General features: G+C 45.3%; 1 protein-coding gene across 1 annotated transcript; it reads left to right on the top strand.

Annotated features, from left to right (window-relative positions):
* The first annotated feature begins 8,780 nt into the window (after nucleotides 1-8,780).
* On the top strand, nucleotides 8,781-11,940 carry LOC120058350 (frizzled-5-like). The gene has a single exon (XM_039006951.1). It carries the CDS (start codon nucleotides 9,708-9,710, stop codon nucleotides 11,457-11,459), a length of 1,752 nt encoding a protein of 583 aa, XP_038862879.1. The 5' UTR covers nucleotides 8,781-9,707; the 3' UTR covers nucleotides 11,460-11,940.
* Nucleotides 11,941-13,841: the final 1,901 nt, after the last annotated feature.

A 13,841-nucleotide genomic window follows, 5' to 3' on the forward strand; every position in this document is an offset into this window, starting at 1 on the left:
ACTCAATCATATGACCTACTGAAGAGATGAGTCTTCAGTAAAGACTTAAAGGTTGAGACCGAGTCTGCGTCTCTCACATGGGTAGGCAGACCATTCCATAAAAATGGAGCTCTATAGGAGAAAGCCCTGCCTCCAGCTGTTTGCTTAGAAATTCTAGGGACAATTAGGAGGCCTGCGTCTTGTGACCATAGCGTACGTGTAGGTATGTACGGCAGGACCAAATCAGAAAGATAGGTAGGAGCAAGCCCATGTAATGCTTTGTAGGTTAGCCGTAAAACCTTGAAATCAGCCCTTGCCTTAACAGGAAGCCAGTGTAGGGAGGCTAGCACTGGAGTAATATGATCTATTTTTTTGGTTCTAGTCAGGATTCTAGCAGCCGTATTTAGCACTAACTGAAGTTTATTTAGTGCTTTATCCAGGTAGCCGGAAAGTAGAGCCTTGCAGTAGTCTAACCTAGAAGTAACAAAAGCATGGATTCATTTTTCTGCATAATTTTTGGATAGAAAGTTTCTGATTTTTGCAATGTTACGTAGATGGAAATAAGCTGTCATTGAAACAGTCTTGATATGTTCATCAAAAGAGAGATCAGGGTCCAGAGTAACGCCGAGGTCATTCACAGTTTTATTTGAGACGACTGTACAACCAGCAAGATTAATTGTCAGATTCAACAGAAGATCTCTTTGTTTCTTGGGACCTAGAACAAGCATCTCTGTTTTGTCCGAGTTTAAAAGTAGAACGTTTGCAGCCATCCACTTCCTTATTTCTGAAACACAGGCTTCTAGCGAGGGCAATTTTGGGGCTTCACCATGTTTCATTGAAATGTACAGCTGTGTGTCATCCGCAAAGCAGTGAAAGTTAACATTATGTTTTCGAATGACATCCCCAAGAGGTAAAATATATAGTGAAAACAATTGTGGTCCTAAAACGGAACCTTGAGGAGCACCGAAATTTACAGTTGATTTGTCAGAGGACAAACCCTTCACAGAGACAAACTGATATCTTTCCGACAGATAAGATCTAAACCAGGCCAGAACTTGTCCGTGTAGACCAATTTGGGTTTCCAATCTCTCCAAAAAAATGTGGTGATCGATGGTATCAAAAGCAGCACTAACGTCTAGGAGCATGAGGACAGATGCAGAGCCTCGGTCTGACGCCATTAAAAGGTAATTTACCACCTTCACAAGTGCAGTCTCAGTGCTATGATGGGGTCTAAAACCAGACTGAAGCATTTCGTATACATTGTTTGTCTTCAGGAAGGCAGTGAGTTGCTGCGCAACAGCTTTTTCTAAAAATGTTGAGAGGGATGGAAGATTCGATATAGGCCGATAGTTTTTTATATTTTCTGGGTCAAGGTCTGGCTTTTTCAAGAGAGGCTTTATTACTGCCACTTTTAGTGAGTTTGGTACACATCCGGTGGATAGAGAGCCGTTTATTATTTTCAACATAGGAGGGCCAAGCACAGGAAGCAGCTCTTTCAGTAGTTTAGTTGGAATAAGGTCCAGTATGCAGCTTGAAGGTTTAGAGGCCATGATTATTTTCATCATTATGTCAAGAGATATAGTACGAAAACACTTAAGTGTCTCTCTTGATCCTAGGTCCTGGCAGAGCTGTGCAGACCCAGGACAACTGAGTTTTGGAGGAAAACGCAGATTTAAAGAGGAGTCCGTAATTTGCTTTCTAATGATCAGGATCTTTTCCTCAAAGAAGTTCATGAATTTATCACTGCTGAAGTGAAAGCCATTGTAACGCTCGTCCTCCTCCTCGTCTGAAGAGGAGCATGGATCGGACCAAAACGCAGCGTGGGTTGAATACATACTTGTTTTATTAAAGAAAGACGAACACGAAAAAACACTTGATAAACTACAAAACAATAAACGACGTTAACAGACCTGAACTTGTGAACATATAACATGAACGCACGAACAGGAAGGAACACACGAATGAAATGAACGAAAACAGTCCCGTGTGGCACAAACACTGACACAGGAACAATCACCCACAAACAAACAGTGAGAACAGCCTACCTTAATATGGTTCTCAATCAGAGGAAATGTAAAACACCTGCCTCTGATTGAGAACCATATCAGGCTAATTGAACATGAACCCAACATAGAAACACATAACATAGAATGCCCACCCAGCTCACGTCCTGACCAACTAAACAAAGACAAAACAAAGGAAATAAGGTCAGGAACGTGACAGCCATCCTCTCTTGGGGAATGCTGCTTTTTAGTTAGCTTTGCGACAGTATCAAAAATACATTTTGGATTGTTCTTATTTTCCTCAATTAAGTTGGAAAAATAGGATGATCGAGCAGCAGTGAGGGCTCTTTGATACTGCACGGTACTGTCTTTCCAAGCTAGTCGGAAGACTTCCAGTTTGGTGTGGTGCCATTTCCGTTCCAATTTTCTGGAAGCTTGCTTCAGAGCTCGGGTATTTTCTGTATACCAGGGAGCTAGTTTCTTATGACAAATGTTTTTAGTTTTTAGGGGTGCAACTGCATCTAGGGTATTGCGCAAGGTTAAATTGAGTTCCTCAGTTAGGCGGTTAACTGATTTTTGTCCTCTGGCGTCCTTGGGTAGGCGAAGGGGGTCTGGAAGGGCATCAAGGAATCTTTGGGTTGTCTGAGAATTTATAGCACGACTTTGATGATCCTTGGTTGGGGTCTGAGCAGATTATTTGTTGCGATTACAAACGTAATAAAATGGTGGTCCGATATTCCAGGATTATGAGGAAAAACATTAAGATCCACAACATTTATTCCATGGGACAAAACTAGGTCCAGAGTATGACTGTGACAGTGAGTAGGTCCAGAGACATGTTGGACAAAACCCACTGAGTCGATGATGGCTCCGAAAGCCTTTTGGAGTGGGTCTGTGGACTTTTCCATGTGAATATTAAAATCACCAAAAATTAGAATTTTATCTGCTATGACTACAAGGTCCGATAGGAATTCAGGGAACTCAGTGAGGAATGCTGTATATGGCCCAGGAGGCCTGTAAACAGTAGCTATAAAAAGTGATTGAGTAGGCTGCATAGATTTCATGACTAGAAGCTCAAAAGACGAAAACGTTGGGGTTTATTTTGTAAATTGAAATTTGCTATTGTAAATGTTAGCAACACCTCCGCCTTTGCGGGATGCACGGGGGATATGGTCACTAGTGTAACCAGGAGGTGAGGCCTCATTTAACACAGTAAATTCATCAGGCTTAAGCCATGTTTCAGTCAGGCCAATCACATCAAGATTATGATCAGTGATTAGTTCATTGACTATAACTGCCTTTGAAGTGAGGGATCTAACATTAAGTAGTCCTATTTTGAGATGTGAGGTATCACGATCTCTTTCAATAATGGCAGGAATGGAGGAGGTCTTTATTCTAGTGAGATTGCTAAGGCGAACACCGCCATGTTTAGTTTTGCCCAACCTAGGTCGAGGCACAGACACGGTCTCAATGGGGATAGCTGAGCTGACTACACTGACTGTGCTAGTGGCAGACTCCATTAAGCTGGCAGGCTGGCTAACAGCCTGCTGCCTGGCCTGCACCCTATTTCATAGCCTAAGCTGATTATTTGCTAACACCATGTATTCTTGTAGGCTGACTATATTAGCATAGTTTACATTAGCTTTGCTGTGTATTGCTAATTGTTCTTGTGATAGTGTTATACATCCATCCTGTTGGTTTCAGATGTCTAAAAGAAGGGCACTGTGTGCTAGCTTAGCCAGCTAGTCCTAAGGAGGACTCCGGCACACTGCAGGCGGGAGGTGGGGCGACACCGTGTGCTTTTGTACTTTTTGTTCGTCTAGAAAACATACTGTATTACTAGAAAAAGCTGTCATTAAATATAGGCCTTTACTACTAATGAACAGCAACTTTATTATAATATTTGGCCATCAAATTGTCATTGCATATTGTAACAAAGAGTATACACAGTGTCAAAGTCCCAAGCTGTGATCTTGTCAACCAATCACAACAGGTTAACAAAAGTTCCAGAGAGAGGTAGAGTTCATCACCCCTTGACTCAAGGTTTTGGGTGTGGGGGATGGGTAGTGGGGTGAGCTGCTTGTGAGTTCTGGGAGATGGTGAAGTCACCAGCAGGTGACTTCATAACAGGCTTCCTTATGTATTGTTACAGATAGAGAATTGTCCAATGCAGGTCCATGGACAACTCTGCTCGGGGGGCTTCAGAGATGTGTCTGTGGATTTCACCCCCAGGAGATCAAATGAATAAAGCTTACAGGCTAAACGAACATGCATTCTCTTTTCTGATTTACTGAAATTAGATACCATACTCTAGTGTTGTCTCTGTATTTTCCCCCCTATATTTGAAGCAGGTCTCTATCTACAGCTTCGCCAGTGCCTGTGTCTGTGTCTGCTGTTCAGACTCCTCCATTGAGGACTGCAACTGAACTTGTTGTCAATGGTAAATGTTACATTTCTTTTTTTTACTATTAGGTTTTTCTTTCTCTTTTGCAGTTCAATAAGCAAAGTTTTTGGAGGCTCTCGTTTCTGCAGTAAGACCAAACCTTAACTTGGCAAGGAAGCCTTTTAATTTTTTATTTATTTAACCTTTATTTAACTAGGCAAGTCAGTTAAGAAAGCCTGCTCATGTAAATCAAATACAGACTAACCTGTCAAAAGCTTGGCTTGTATTGATCTGTTTTTATAACAGTATAACCTTAAATAATCTTAATGTAACTACATAGATGTCCGTAGCCCGGCCAAGTTCTCTACAGCCTCTCTGAGTGCCCCCACCACTACACAGCGTCTGAGTACCCCAATCCCTGCACCCCTGTCTGTGAGTGGAATTGTACCTGCTACATCATACACTGTTGTCATTTTAGAACTAATACCTAGAACTTACATCAATCAAACATGATGGAGAAAAACTATTGTGTGTCATGTTTGAAATATCGCATGACCATATTGTCGGTATTCATACACATATTTTCCTTTAGCATTTCAGCATGATGTGCCTAGGAAGCCTGTTTGGGAACATATTATATAGCTTAACCTGTCAAGAGCTTGTTTGATTAATACTGTTCACCCTCAAATCATTTTCATATTAGGTTATATACACTGCTCAAAAAAATAAAGGGAACACTTAAACAACACAATGTAACTCCAAGTCAATCACACTTCTGTGAAATCAAACTGTCCACTTAGGAAGCAACACTGATTGACAATACATTTCACATGCTGTTGTGCAAATGGAATAGACAAAAGGTGGAAATTATAGGCAATTAGCAAGACACCCCCAAAAAAGGAGTGATTCTGCAGGTGGTGACCACAGACCACTTCTCAGTTCCTATGCTTCCTGGCTGATGTTTTGGTCACTTTTGAATGCTGGCGGTGCTCTCACTCTAGTGGTAGCATGAGACGGAGTCTACAACCCACACAAGTGGCTCAGGTAGTGCAGTTCATCCAGGATGGCACATCAATGCGAGCTGTGGTAAAAAGGTTTGCTGTGTCTGTCAGCGTAGTGTCCAGAGCATGGAGGCGCTACCAGGAGACAGGCCAGTACATCAGGAGACGTGGAGGAGGCCGTAGGAGGGCAACAACCCAGCAGCAGGACCGCTACCTCCGCCTTTGTGCAAGGAGGTGCACTGCCAGAGCCCTGCAAAATGACCTCCAGCAGGCCACAAATGTGCATGTGTCAGCATATGGTCTCACAAGGGGTCTGAGGATCTCATCTCGGTACCTATTGGCAGTCAGACTACCTCTGGCGAGCACATGGAGGGCTGTGCGGCCCCACAAAGAAATGCCACCCCACACCATGACTGACCCATCGCCAAACCGGTCATGCTGGAGGATGTTGCAGGCAGCAGAACGTTCTCCACGGCGTCTCCAGACTCTGTCACGTCTGTCACATGTGCTCGTGTGCTCAGTGTGAACCTGCTTTCATCTGTGAAGAGCACAGGGCGCCAGTGGCGAATGTGCCAATCTTGGTGTTCTCTGGCAAATGCCAAACGTCCTGCACGGTGCTGGGCTGTAAGCACAACCCCCACCTGTGGACGTCGGGCCCTCATACCACCCTCATGGAGTCTGTTTCTGACCGTTTGAGCAGACACATGCACATTTGTGGCCTGCTGGAGGTCATTTTGCAGGGCTCTGGCAGTGCACCTCCTTGCACAAAGGCGGAGGTAGCGGTCCTGCTGCTGGGTTGTTGCCCTCCTACGGCCTCCTCCACGTCTCCTGATGTACTGGCCTATCTCCTGGTAGCGCCTCCATGCTCTGGACACTACGCTGACAGACACAGCAAACCTTTTTGCCACAGCTCGCATTGATGTGCCATCCTGGATGAACTGCACTACCTGAGCCACTTGTGTGGGTTGTAGACTCCGTCTCATGCTACCACTAGAGTGAGAGCACCGCCAGCATTCAAAAGTGACCAAAACATCAGCCAGGAAGCATAGGAACTGAGAAGTGGTCTGTGGTCACCACCTGCAGAATCACTCCTTTTTTGGGGGTGTCTTGCTAATTGCCTATAATTTCCACCTTTTGTCTATTCCATTTGCACAACAGCATGTGAAATTTATTGTCAATCAGTGTTGCTTCCTAAGTGGACAGTTTGATTTCACAGAAGTGTGATTGACTTGGAGTTACATTGTGTTGTTTAAGTGTTCCCTTTATTTTTTTGAGCAGTGTAATAATCTTCTACCATTTCCCCTTCCTCTCGGCCCTTCTCCAGCCCTGCTACAGCCTCTGTGAAGACCACCTCGCCTTTCTCCCAGACCCCCTCTGCTACATCCTCTGTGAAGACAGCCACTGCTGTTTCTAATGGGCACCGCCAGCTCTTCTAGAGCTTCTGAGTGCTCTCCTCTGATAGAGCCTCTAAGTGCTCTCCTCTGATAGAGCCTCTAAGTGCTCTCCTCTGATAGAGCCTCTAAGTGCTCTCCTCTGATAGAGCCTCTAAGAGGAACCTCAGTACATAACACGCTGTCATTTCTTAACTAATATTGTTTTTAAAACTGTGTCAGTGTTTTGATTTTATTAAGATATTGTGAGTAATCATATTAATCTATTTTTGGCTTGTTTTGCATTCAGTTGTCTTTGTCATTCTCAGGAGAGCTGATCGGTGTGTGGACAACCTGCTCAGGCAGACTGGGAAGGCCATACATGACATGGACCTGACTCAGAAGAGACTGATATTCAGGACTATTCAATGGACCCCAGAGGCTAGTCTTTTGGATGGCTTCACTAACACCACCACTGCTGACTTCTCTGCTGCCAGGCCCACCCAAACTGCTCCCACTACAGTCCAACCTGCTTCCTCCAGTGTCAAGTCTGCTGCCACCAATACCTGGCCTGCTTCACCCACAGCCCAGTCTGCTGCCAGCCAACTCCTCCCATGCAAAAAAACTTGAGTGGCAACGCGTCACTAGTTTCCATATAGACCCTGCTGGAAGTTTCCATATAGACCCTGCTATACTCCAGCCCTTTTTATCTTTGCTAAAATTAGGGTCATCGAGTAAATCAGACTGAGCATTAACCCACGGTTGTTCTCGTGTGTCACAAACCACTAGCTTCCTTCCCACTGGGCACACCTGGGTAGAATCTATTTGGTTCCCACGTCATTTCAATGAAACTACGTTGAACTACTACACGTTGAACTACTACGTTGGTTCAACGTAGTTTCATTGAAATGACGTGGGAACCAAATTGAATTGACATCTGTGCCCAGTGGAATGTGATGAATTTATAATTATATCAGGTAATATGCAGTCCACAAGAAACTGCAACAGATAACTGAATATTTAAGATACTAATTGCAAGATACTAATTGTATAGTACTCGAACTGGGGACCTTAGGGTCCACTCTTCCCCTTCCTCTCCCCTCCCCTTAACTTATTATTGTTCCCCAGCTTTGGCGCTTGCTTTGATTCCCGGGACCACCCGTATGTAAGAATGTACGCACGCATGACTGTAAGTCGTTTAGGATAAAAGCGTCTGCTAAATGGCATATATTATGTTATTATTATATGAATTCGTTTTTCCTGACCATGTGCAAAGCTGAGACTGACCCTAGGGACCTATAGGAAGTGATGTCAAGGGGATGTAGTTCCTTTTTCTGCAGGTGTGTGTTGATCATTCAGGCTGCATTTTAATAGCTAAGCAGACGAGTTTCATGCCACTTCATTCCTTTGCTGGAATAGGCCCTTAGGGTAAACACACACTATACAGGGACCCATGAATACACACACACACCCTCTCCAAGACAATCCCCACCCTTCATTTGTCCCTACATTGACTCTTTAGCTATTTGTTTGACCCACGGTGCATATACATATACAACCTGCTGGCTGCATCCATGTATTGTGTGAAATCCTGTATTAAGACTACACTACAGTAGGGTCTGGCTGCCATCATCTGGGTCACAAGTTCACATACTGAGGGTATGTAGGCTACATTTCCCCACATACTACTCAAAAGGTTGTATTCATCCCACAGTATACATCTAGAGTATGGCATATTTGGTGTGTGTTATCATACTTTATTTTTTTCACCATCATACTTTTCCTTGAAGTGCAGGTGCGTTACGTCTCCAAATGCCACCTGTCCCTCCACATCCGGTGGGCTACATCTTAGTCCATAATTGAACTGATTTGGTCAATATTGTCGCCCACAACTCAGGTCCTGATTGGCACAAAAGGTACAAGGGGCGCGGCGTTGAAGTGCGAGTAGGCGTGGTAAAACGATCCAAACAGTCCTGGGCAATGAAACCGAGTGCTCGAGGACTGGCGCTCTGAATGAGGTGGGCGTTCTGTAGCGGGACGAGAGGGGTCTCCTGAGTTATTTCGGCTCGAGCGCAGTGAGATGTGTAGCGCAACACAGTGATACCTGCTAATATCATTGGATACAAATTTGGAAAACAAGTGCTTTAGTTTGGAATAAAACGTCTTTGTGGTTATCCAAGTGATCGGACAAAGGCAAGTGTAACGAGTTTCCCAAACTTTGGATAGAGAGGAGTGTAAACCTGTTTTCTTCCTCTACATTAGGACCCCGAGAGCGGCTGCATAAAGAGTGGATTCTGTTTTTATTGGATTTTAATCTGGACTTCAAATTAAACACATTATTTTCCTAAAATGTATTCAAACATTTTTGCTTCCAACTGTTTTTTATTGAATATAGAGCCGCTGTGACCGAGGCACGGGTGACTTCACCTGTCATGCGGGATACAAACTAGGAATAGGAAATCGTTTCCGGATTAAGCCTGCGGTTACAGTTGTTACATTTATTGGCGCGTGATTTAACTGCAAGTAAAGAGGAAATTAATTTTAAACTCATGTAATTGTAAAGGTTGGTGAATGATTTACAATTCGACCTCTTTAGACCCTCGACTTGGTGCTTTAGTCCATCTTTCGAAATCCTCACACATGTTTAATTGATTCGTTGGATTAAACAACAGTGAACGTTTATTTAGATTTTTTCCCGGACCTTAACTGCATTTATAATCACCATGGTTCATTCGAAAGGTGCTCGTGCTGTTGGAACAGAAACTTGTGGTCTGGAATGAAACTTGTCGGTGATTTATAGAACAGAGGACTCTGGGCATGCTGCTGGAGCAATTACTCTCTCCTGGGAGTTCATATTTCCGAGATGCAGTCATAAATTAAAGGAAGGACTGAGCTGAGAAAATACTCAAATCCACAGCACACAGTGCAATTTTTCTACCTATATTTCTTTCTGGAAATATCCCACTTTCCAATGGCGACCACAGTAAAAACCCCGCTATGCTGTGTCGTCCGTTGGCTGCTCGCGCTGCTCCTCTCCCAGCTGCCCCGGCTCGCGCAAACTGCCTCCAAGGATATAGTGTGTGAGCCCATCACGGTGCCCATGTGCAAGGGCATCGGATACAACCTCACCTACATGCCCAACCAGTTCAACCACGACACCCAGGAGGAGGTGGGCTTGGAGGTCCATCAGTTCTGGCCCTTGGTCCGCATCCACTGCTCCCCAGATCTGCTCTTCTTCCTGTGTTCCATGTACACCCCTATCTGTCTGCAGGACTACAAGAAGCCCCTGCCCCCCTGCCGCTCTGTATGTGAGCGGGCCAAGCGAGGCTGCTCACCCCTCATGATCCAGTATGGTTTTGAGTGGCCAGAGAGGATGAGCTGTGAGCAGCTGCCTCAGCTAGGAGACGAGACTCTGTGTATGGACCAGAACAGTAGCGAGACCACCACCCTTTCCCCTCCCTTGCCCAAACCCACCCCCAAAGGCACCCGCCGCAGGCAGCCCGCCCCCAAACCCCCCGCCCCCCAGGAGTGTGACCGGGACTGCCGCTGTCGGGACCCTCTGGTGCCTATCAAGAAAGACGCCCACCCCTTATACAACCGGGTCCACACTGGCCCTGTGGATAACTGTGCCCAGCCCTGCCACCACCCTTACTTCTCCCAGGACGAACGCACCTTCACCACCTTCTGGATCGGCCTGTGGTCCGTCCTGTGCTTCGTCTCCACCCTGACCACCGTTGCTACCTTCCTCATCGACATGGAGCGCTTCCAGTACCCTGAGAGACCCATCATCTTCCTGGCTGCCTGCTACCTTTTTGTCTCCCTGGGCTATATTATAAGACTAGTGGCGGGTCACGAGAGGGTGGCGTGCACTGGGAGCGGAGACCAGCAGCACATCCTGTATGACACCACTGGCCCACCCCTGTGTACCCTGGTCTTCCTGCTCATCTATTTCTTCAGCATGGCCAGCTCCATCTGGTGGGTGGTGCTCTCCCTCACCTGGTTCCTGGCCGCGGGCATGAAGTGGGGCAACGAGGCGATCGCTGGTTACTCCCAGTACTTCCACCTGGCTGCCTGGCTGATCCCCAGCGTCAAGTCCATCGTCGTCCTCGCTCTGAGCTCTGTGGATGGAGACCCAGTGGTGGGGATCTGCTACGTGGGGAACCAGAGTCTGGAGAGCCTGCGGGGATTTGTGTTAGCTCCCCTGGTGGTCTACCTCTTCACCGGCTCCCTGTTCCTCCTAGCGGGCTTTGTGTCTCTGTTCCGCATCCGCAGCATCATCAAACAGGGAGGGACCAAGACAGACAAACTGGAGAAGCTGATGATCAGGATCGGATTGTTCACGGTGCTTTACACGGTTCCTGCTACTATAGTAGTAGCCTGCCTGGTGTACGAGCAGCATTACAGGCCTGGTTGGGACCGGGCTCTATCCTGCTCCTGTCAGGCTGAGAGACAGAGGCTGGGCCTGGGGCCCGACTACGCCGTCTTCATGTTGAAATACTTCATGTGTCTGGTGGTGGGGATTACGTCCGGTGTGTGGATCTGGTCCGGAAAGACCCTGGAGTCGTGGAGGAGGTTCACCGCTCGCTGCTGCCTCTGCTGGGCCTCCAAGCCCACCGCACCCCCCTCCATGTACAGCGAGACCAGTACGGCCCTCACAGGACACCCCAGTGCGGCCCTGCCACCAGGGTCCTACCACAAACCTGCCCTGCCCTCACACGTGTGAACGGGACCCTAGAGGGTAGAGGAGCCACGAATGCACATGTCCAGTGATAGCCCCCTGTCCTATGTTGACTGTGAACGTGCCTCACCTGGAAATTGGACAAGATGGTGACTGTGATAAAAACACCATACAGCTCTCTGGAAGGAAAAGGGACAGAGGACAAGGAGATAACCAAGTAATTCCACAGGTTCTAAATAGAACATTTATTGACCAACCAGCCTCACTAGCTCTTCTTCTTGGAACATGAAGAACAGACACAAATGTGTTTTAACAGGAAAGAAATGGAACGTTTGTATCATATGAACTCTGTGGTACTTCTGATGCGCCTTACTGCTTTGGTAAAGTACCACTACTTCAAAAGAGCCACTAGAACATTCTCTGAGAGGGGGGAAATGGAGATGTGTTTTTATGTGTATAAACCAGTACTCCTGTCAATCTATCTGAACCATTAGAGATTACTCACTATTTATTCCTGTATACAGTACCAGTCAAAAGTTTGGACACACCTACTCATTCAAGGTTTTTTAATTTTTTGAAACTATTTTCTACATTGTAGAATAATAGTGATGACATCAAAACTATGAAATAACACATATGGAATCATGTAGTAAACAAAAAAGTGTTAAACAACTCAAAATATATTTTAGATTTTAGATTCTTCAAAGTAACCACCCTTTGACTTAATGACAGCTTTGCACACTCTTGGCATTCTCTCAATCGGCTTCACCTGGAATGCTTTTCCAACAGTCTTGAAGGAGTTCCCACATATGCTGAGCTCTTGTTGGCTGCTTTTCCTTCAATGTTTGGTCCAACTCATCCCAAACCATCTCAATTGGGTTGAGGTTGGGTGATTGTGGAGGCCAGGTCATCTGATGCAACACTCCATCACTCTCCTTCTTGGTCAAATAGCCCTTACACAGCCTGGAGGTGTGTTGGGTCATTGTCCTGTTGAAAAACAAACGATAGTCCCACTAAGTGCAAACCAGATGGGATGGCGTATCGCTGCAGAATGCTGTGGTAGCCATGCTGGTTGTGTGCCTTGAATTCTAAATAAATCACAGACAGTGTCACCAGCAAAGCACTCCCACACCATCACCCCTCCTCCTCCATGCTTCACGGTGGGAACCACACATGTGGAGATCATCCGTTCACCTACTCTGCGTCTCACAAAGACACGGCGGTTGGAACCAAATATCTCAAATTTGGACTCATCAGACCAAAGGACAGATTTCCACCGGTCTAATGTCCATTGCTCGTGTTTCTTGGCCCAAGCAAGTCTCTTCTTATTGGTGTCCTTTAGTAGTGGTTTCTTTGCAGCAATTCGACCATGAAGGCCTGATTCACGCAGTCTCTTCTGAACAGTTGATTTTGAGATGTGTCTGTTACTTGAACTCTGTGAAGCATTTATTTGGGCTGCAATTTCTGAGGCTGGTAACTCTAATGAACATATCCTCTGCAGCAGAGGTAACTCTGGGTCTTCCTTTCTTGTGACGGTCCTCATGAGAGCAAGTTTCATCATAGTGCTTGATGGTTTTTGCGACTGCACTTGAAGAAACTTTCAAAGTTCTTGAAATTTCCCGGATTGACTGACCTTCATGTCTTAAAGTAATGATGGACTGTCATTTCTCTTTTCTTATTTTAGCTGTTCTTGCCATAATATGGACTTGGTCTTTTACCAAATAGGGCTATCTTCTGTATACCACCCCTACCTTGTCACAACACAACTGATTGGCTCAAATGCATTAAGAAGGAAAGAAATTCTACAAATGAACTTTTCACAAGGCACACCTGTTAATTTAAATGGTGACTACCTCATGAAGCTGGTTGAGAGAATGCCAAGAGTGTGCAAAGCTGTCATCAAGGCAAAGGGTGCCTACTTTGAAGAATCTCAAATATATTTTGCTTTGTTTAACACTTTTTTGGTTACTACATGATTCCATATGTGTTATTTCATAGTTTTGATGTCTCCACTTTTAATTTACAATGTATAAAATAGTAAAAACAAAGAAAAACCCTTGAATGAGTAGGTGTGTCCAAACTTTTGACTGGTACTGTGTATGATGCTCTATAAAAGATTATGGATTGAGCTGGCCCAGAATGCCCCCATTATCCAGGGTATTATTCATTGTGGACACTGAGTCCGTAATGGGTGAAAACAAAACTCGAGGAACACTGATGAAAATATATATTTTTTATTTTCAGCATGATCCCGTGATTTAAATCACAATATTCTGTATGAATCAAGTACATATGTGGTATGGATGCTGCTCGAGTTGAATCAATCAGTATGTACCAATGCACAAAATCTTTGCCATATTCTGCCTGGTAAATCCAGCTTGGTTGACTGGCCGGTCTGTGAACAACCTAGCCGGTCAGTACAATAGT

Source organism: Salvelinus namaycush, chromosome 13 (genome assembly GCF_016432855.1).
Source record: "Salvelinus namaycush isolate Seneca chromosome 13, SaNama_1.0, whole genome shotgun sequence".
In the NCBI taxonomy this organism is placed as follows: Eukaryota; Metazoa; Chordata; class Actinopteri; order Salmoniformes; family Salmonidae; genus Salvelinus; species Salvelinus namaycush.

Coding starts and splice junctions, on each gene's coding strand:
- LOC120058350 (XM_039006951.1), top strand. CDS start 9,708: ATGGCGACCACAGTAAAAACCCCGCTATGCTGTGTCGTCCGTTGGCTG.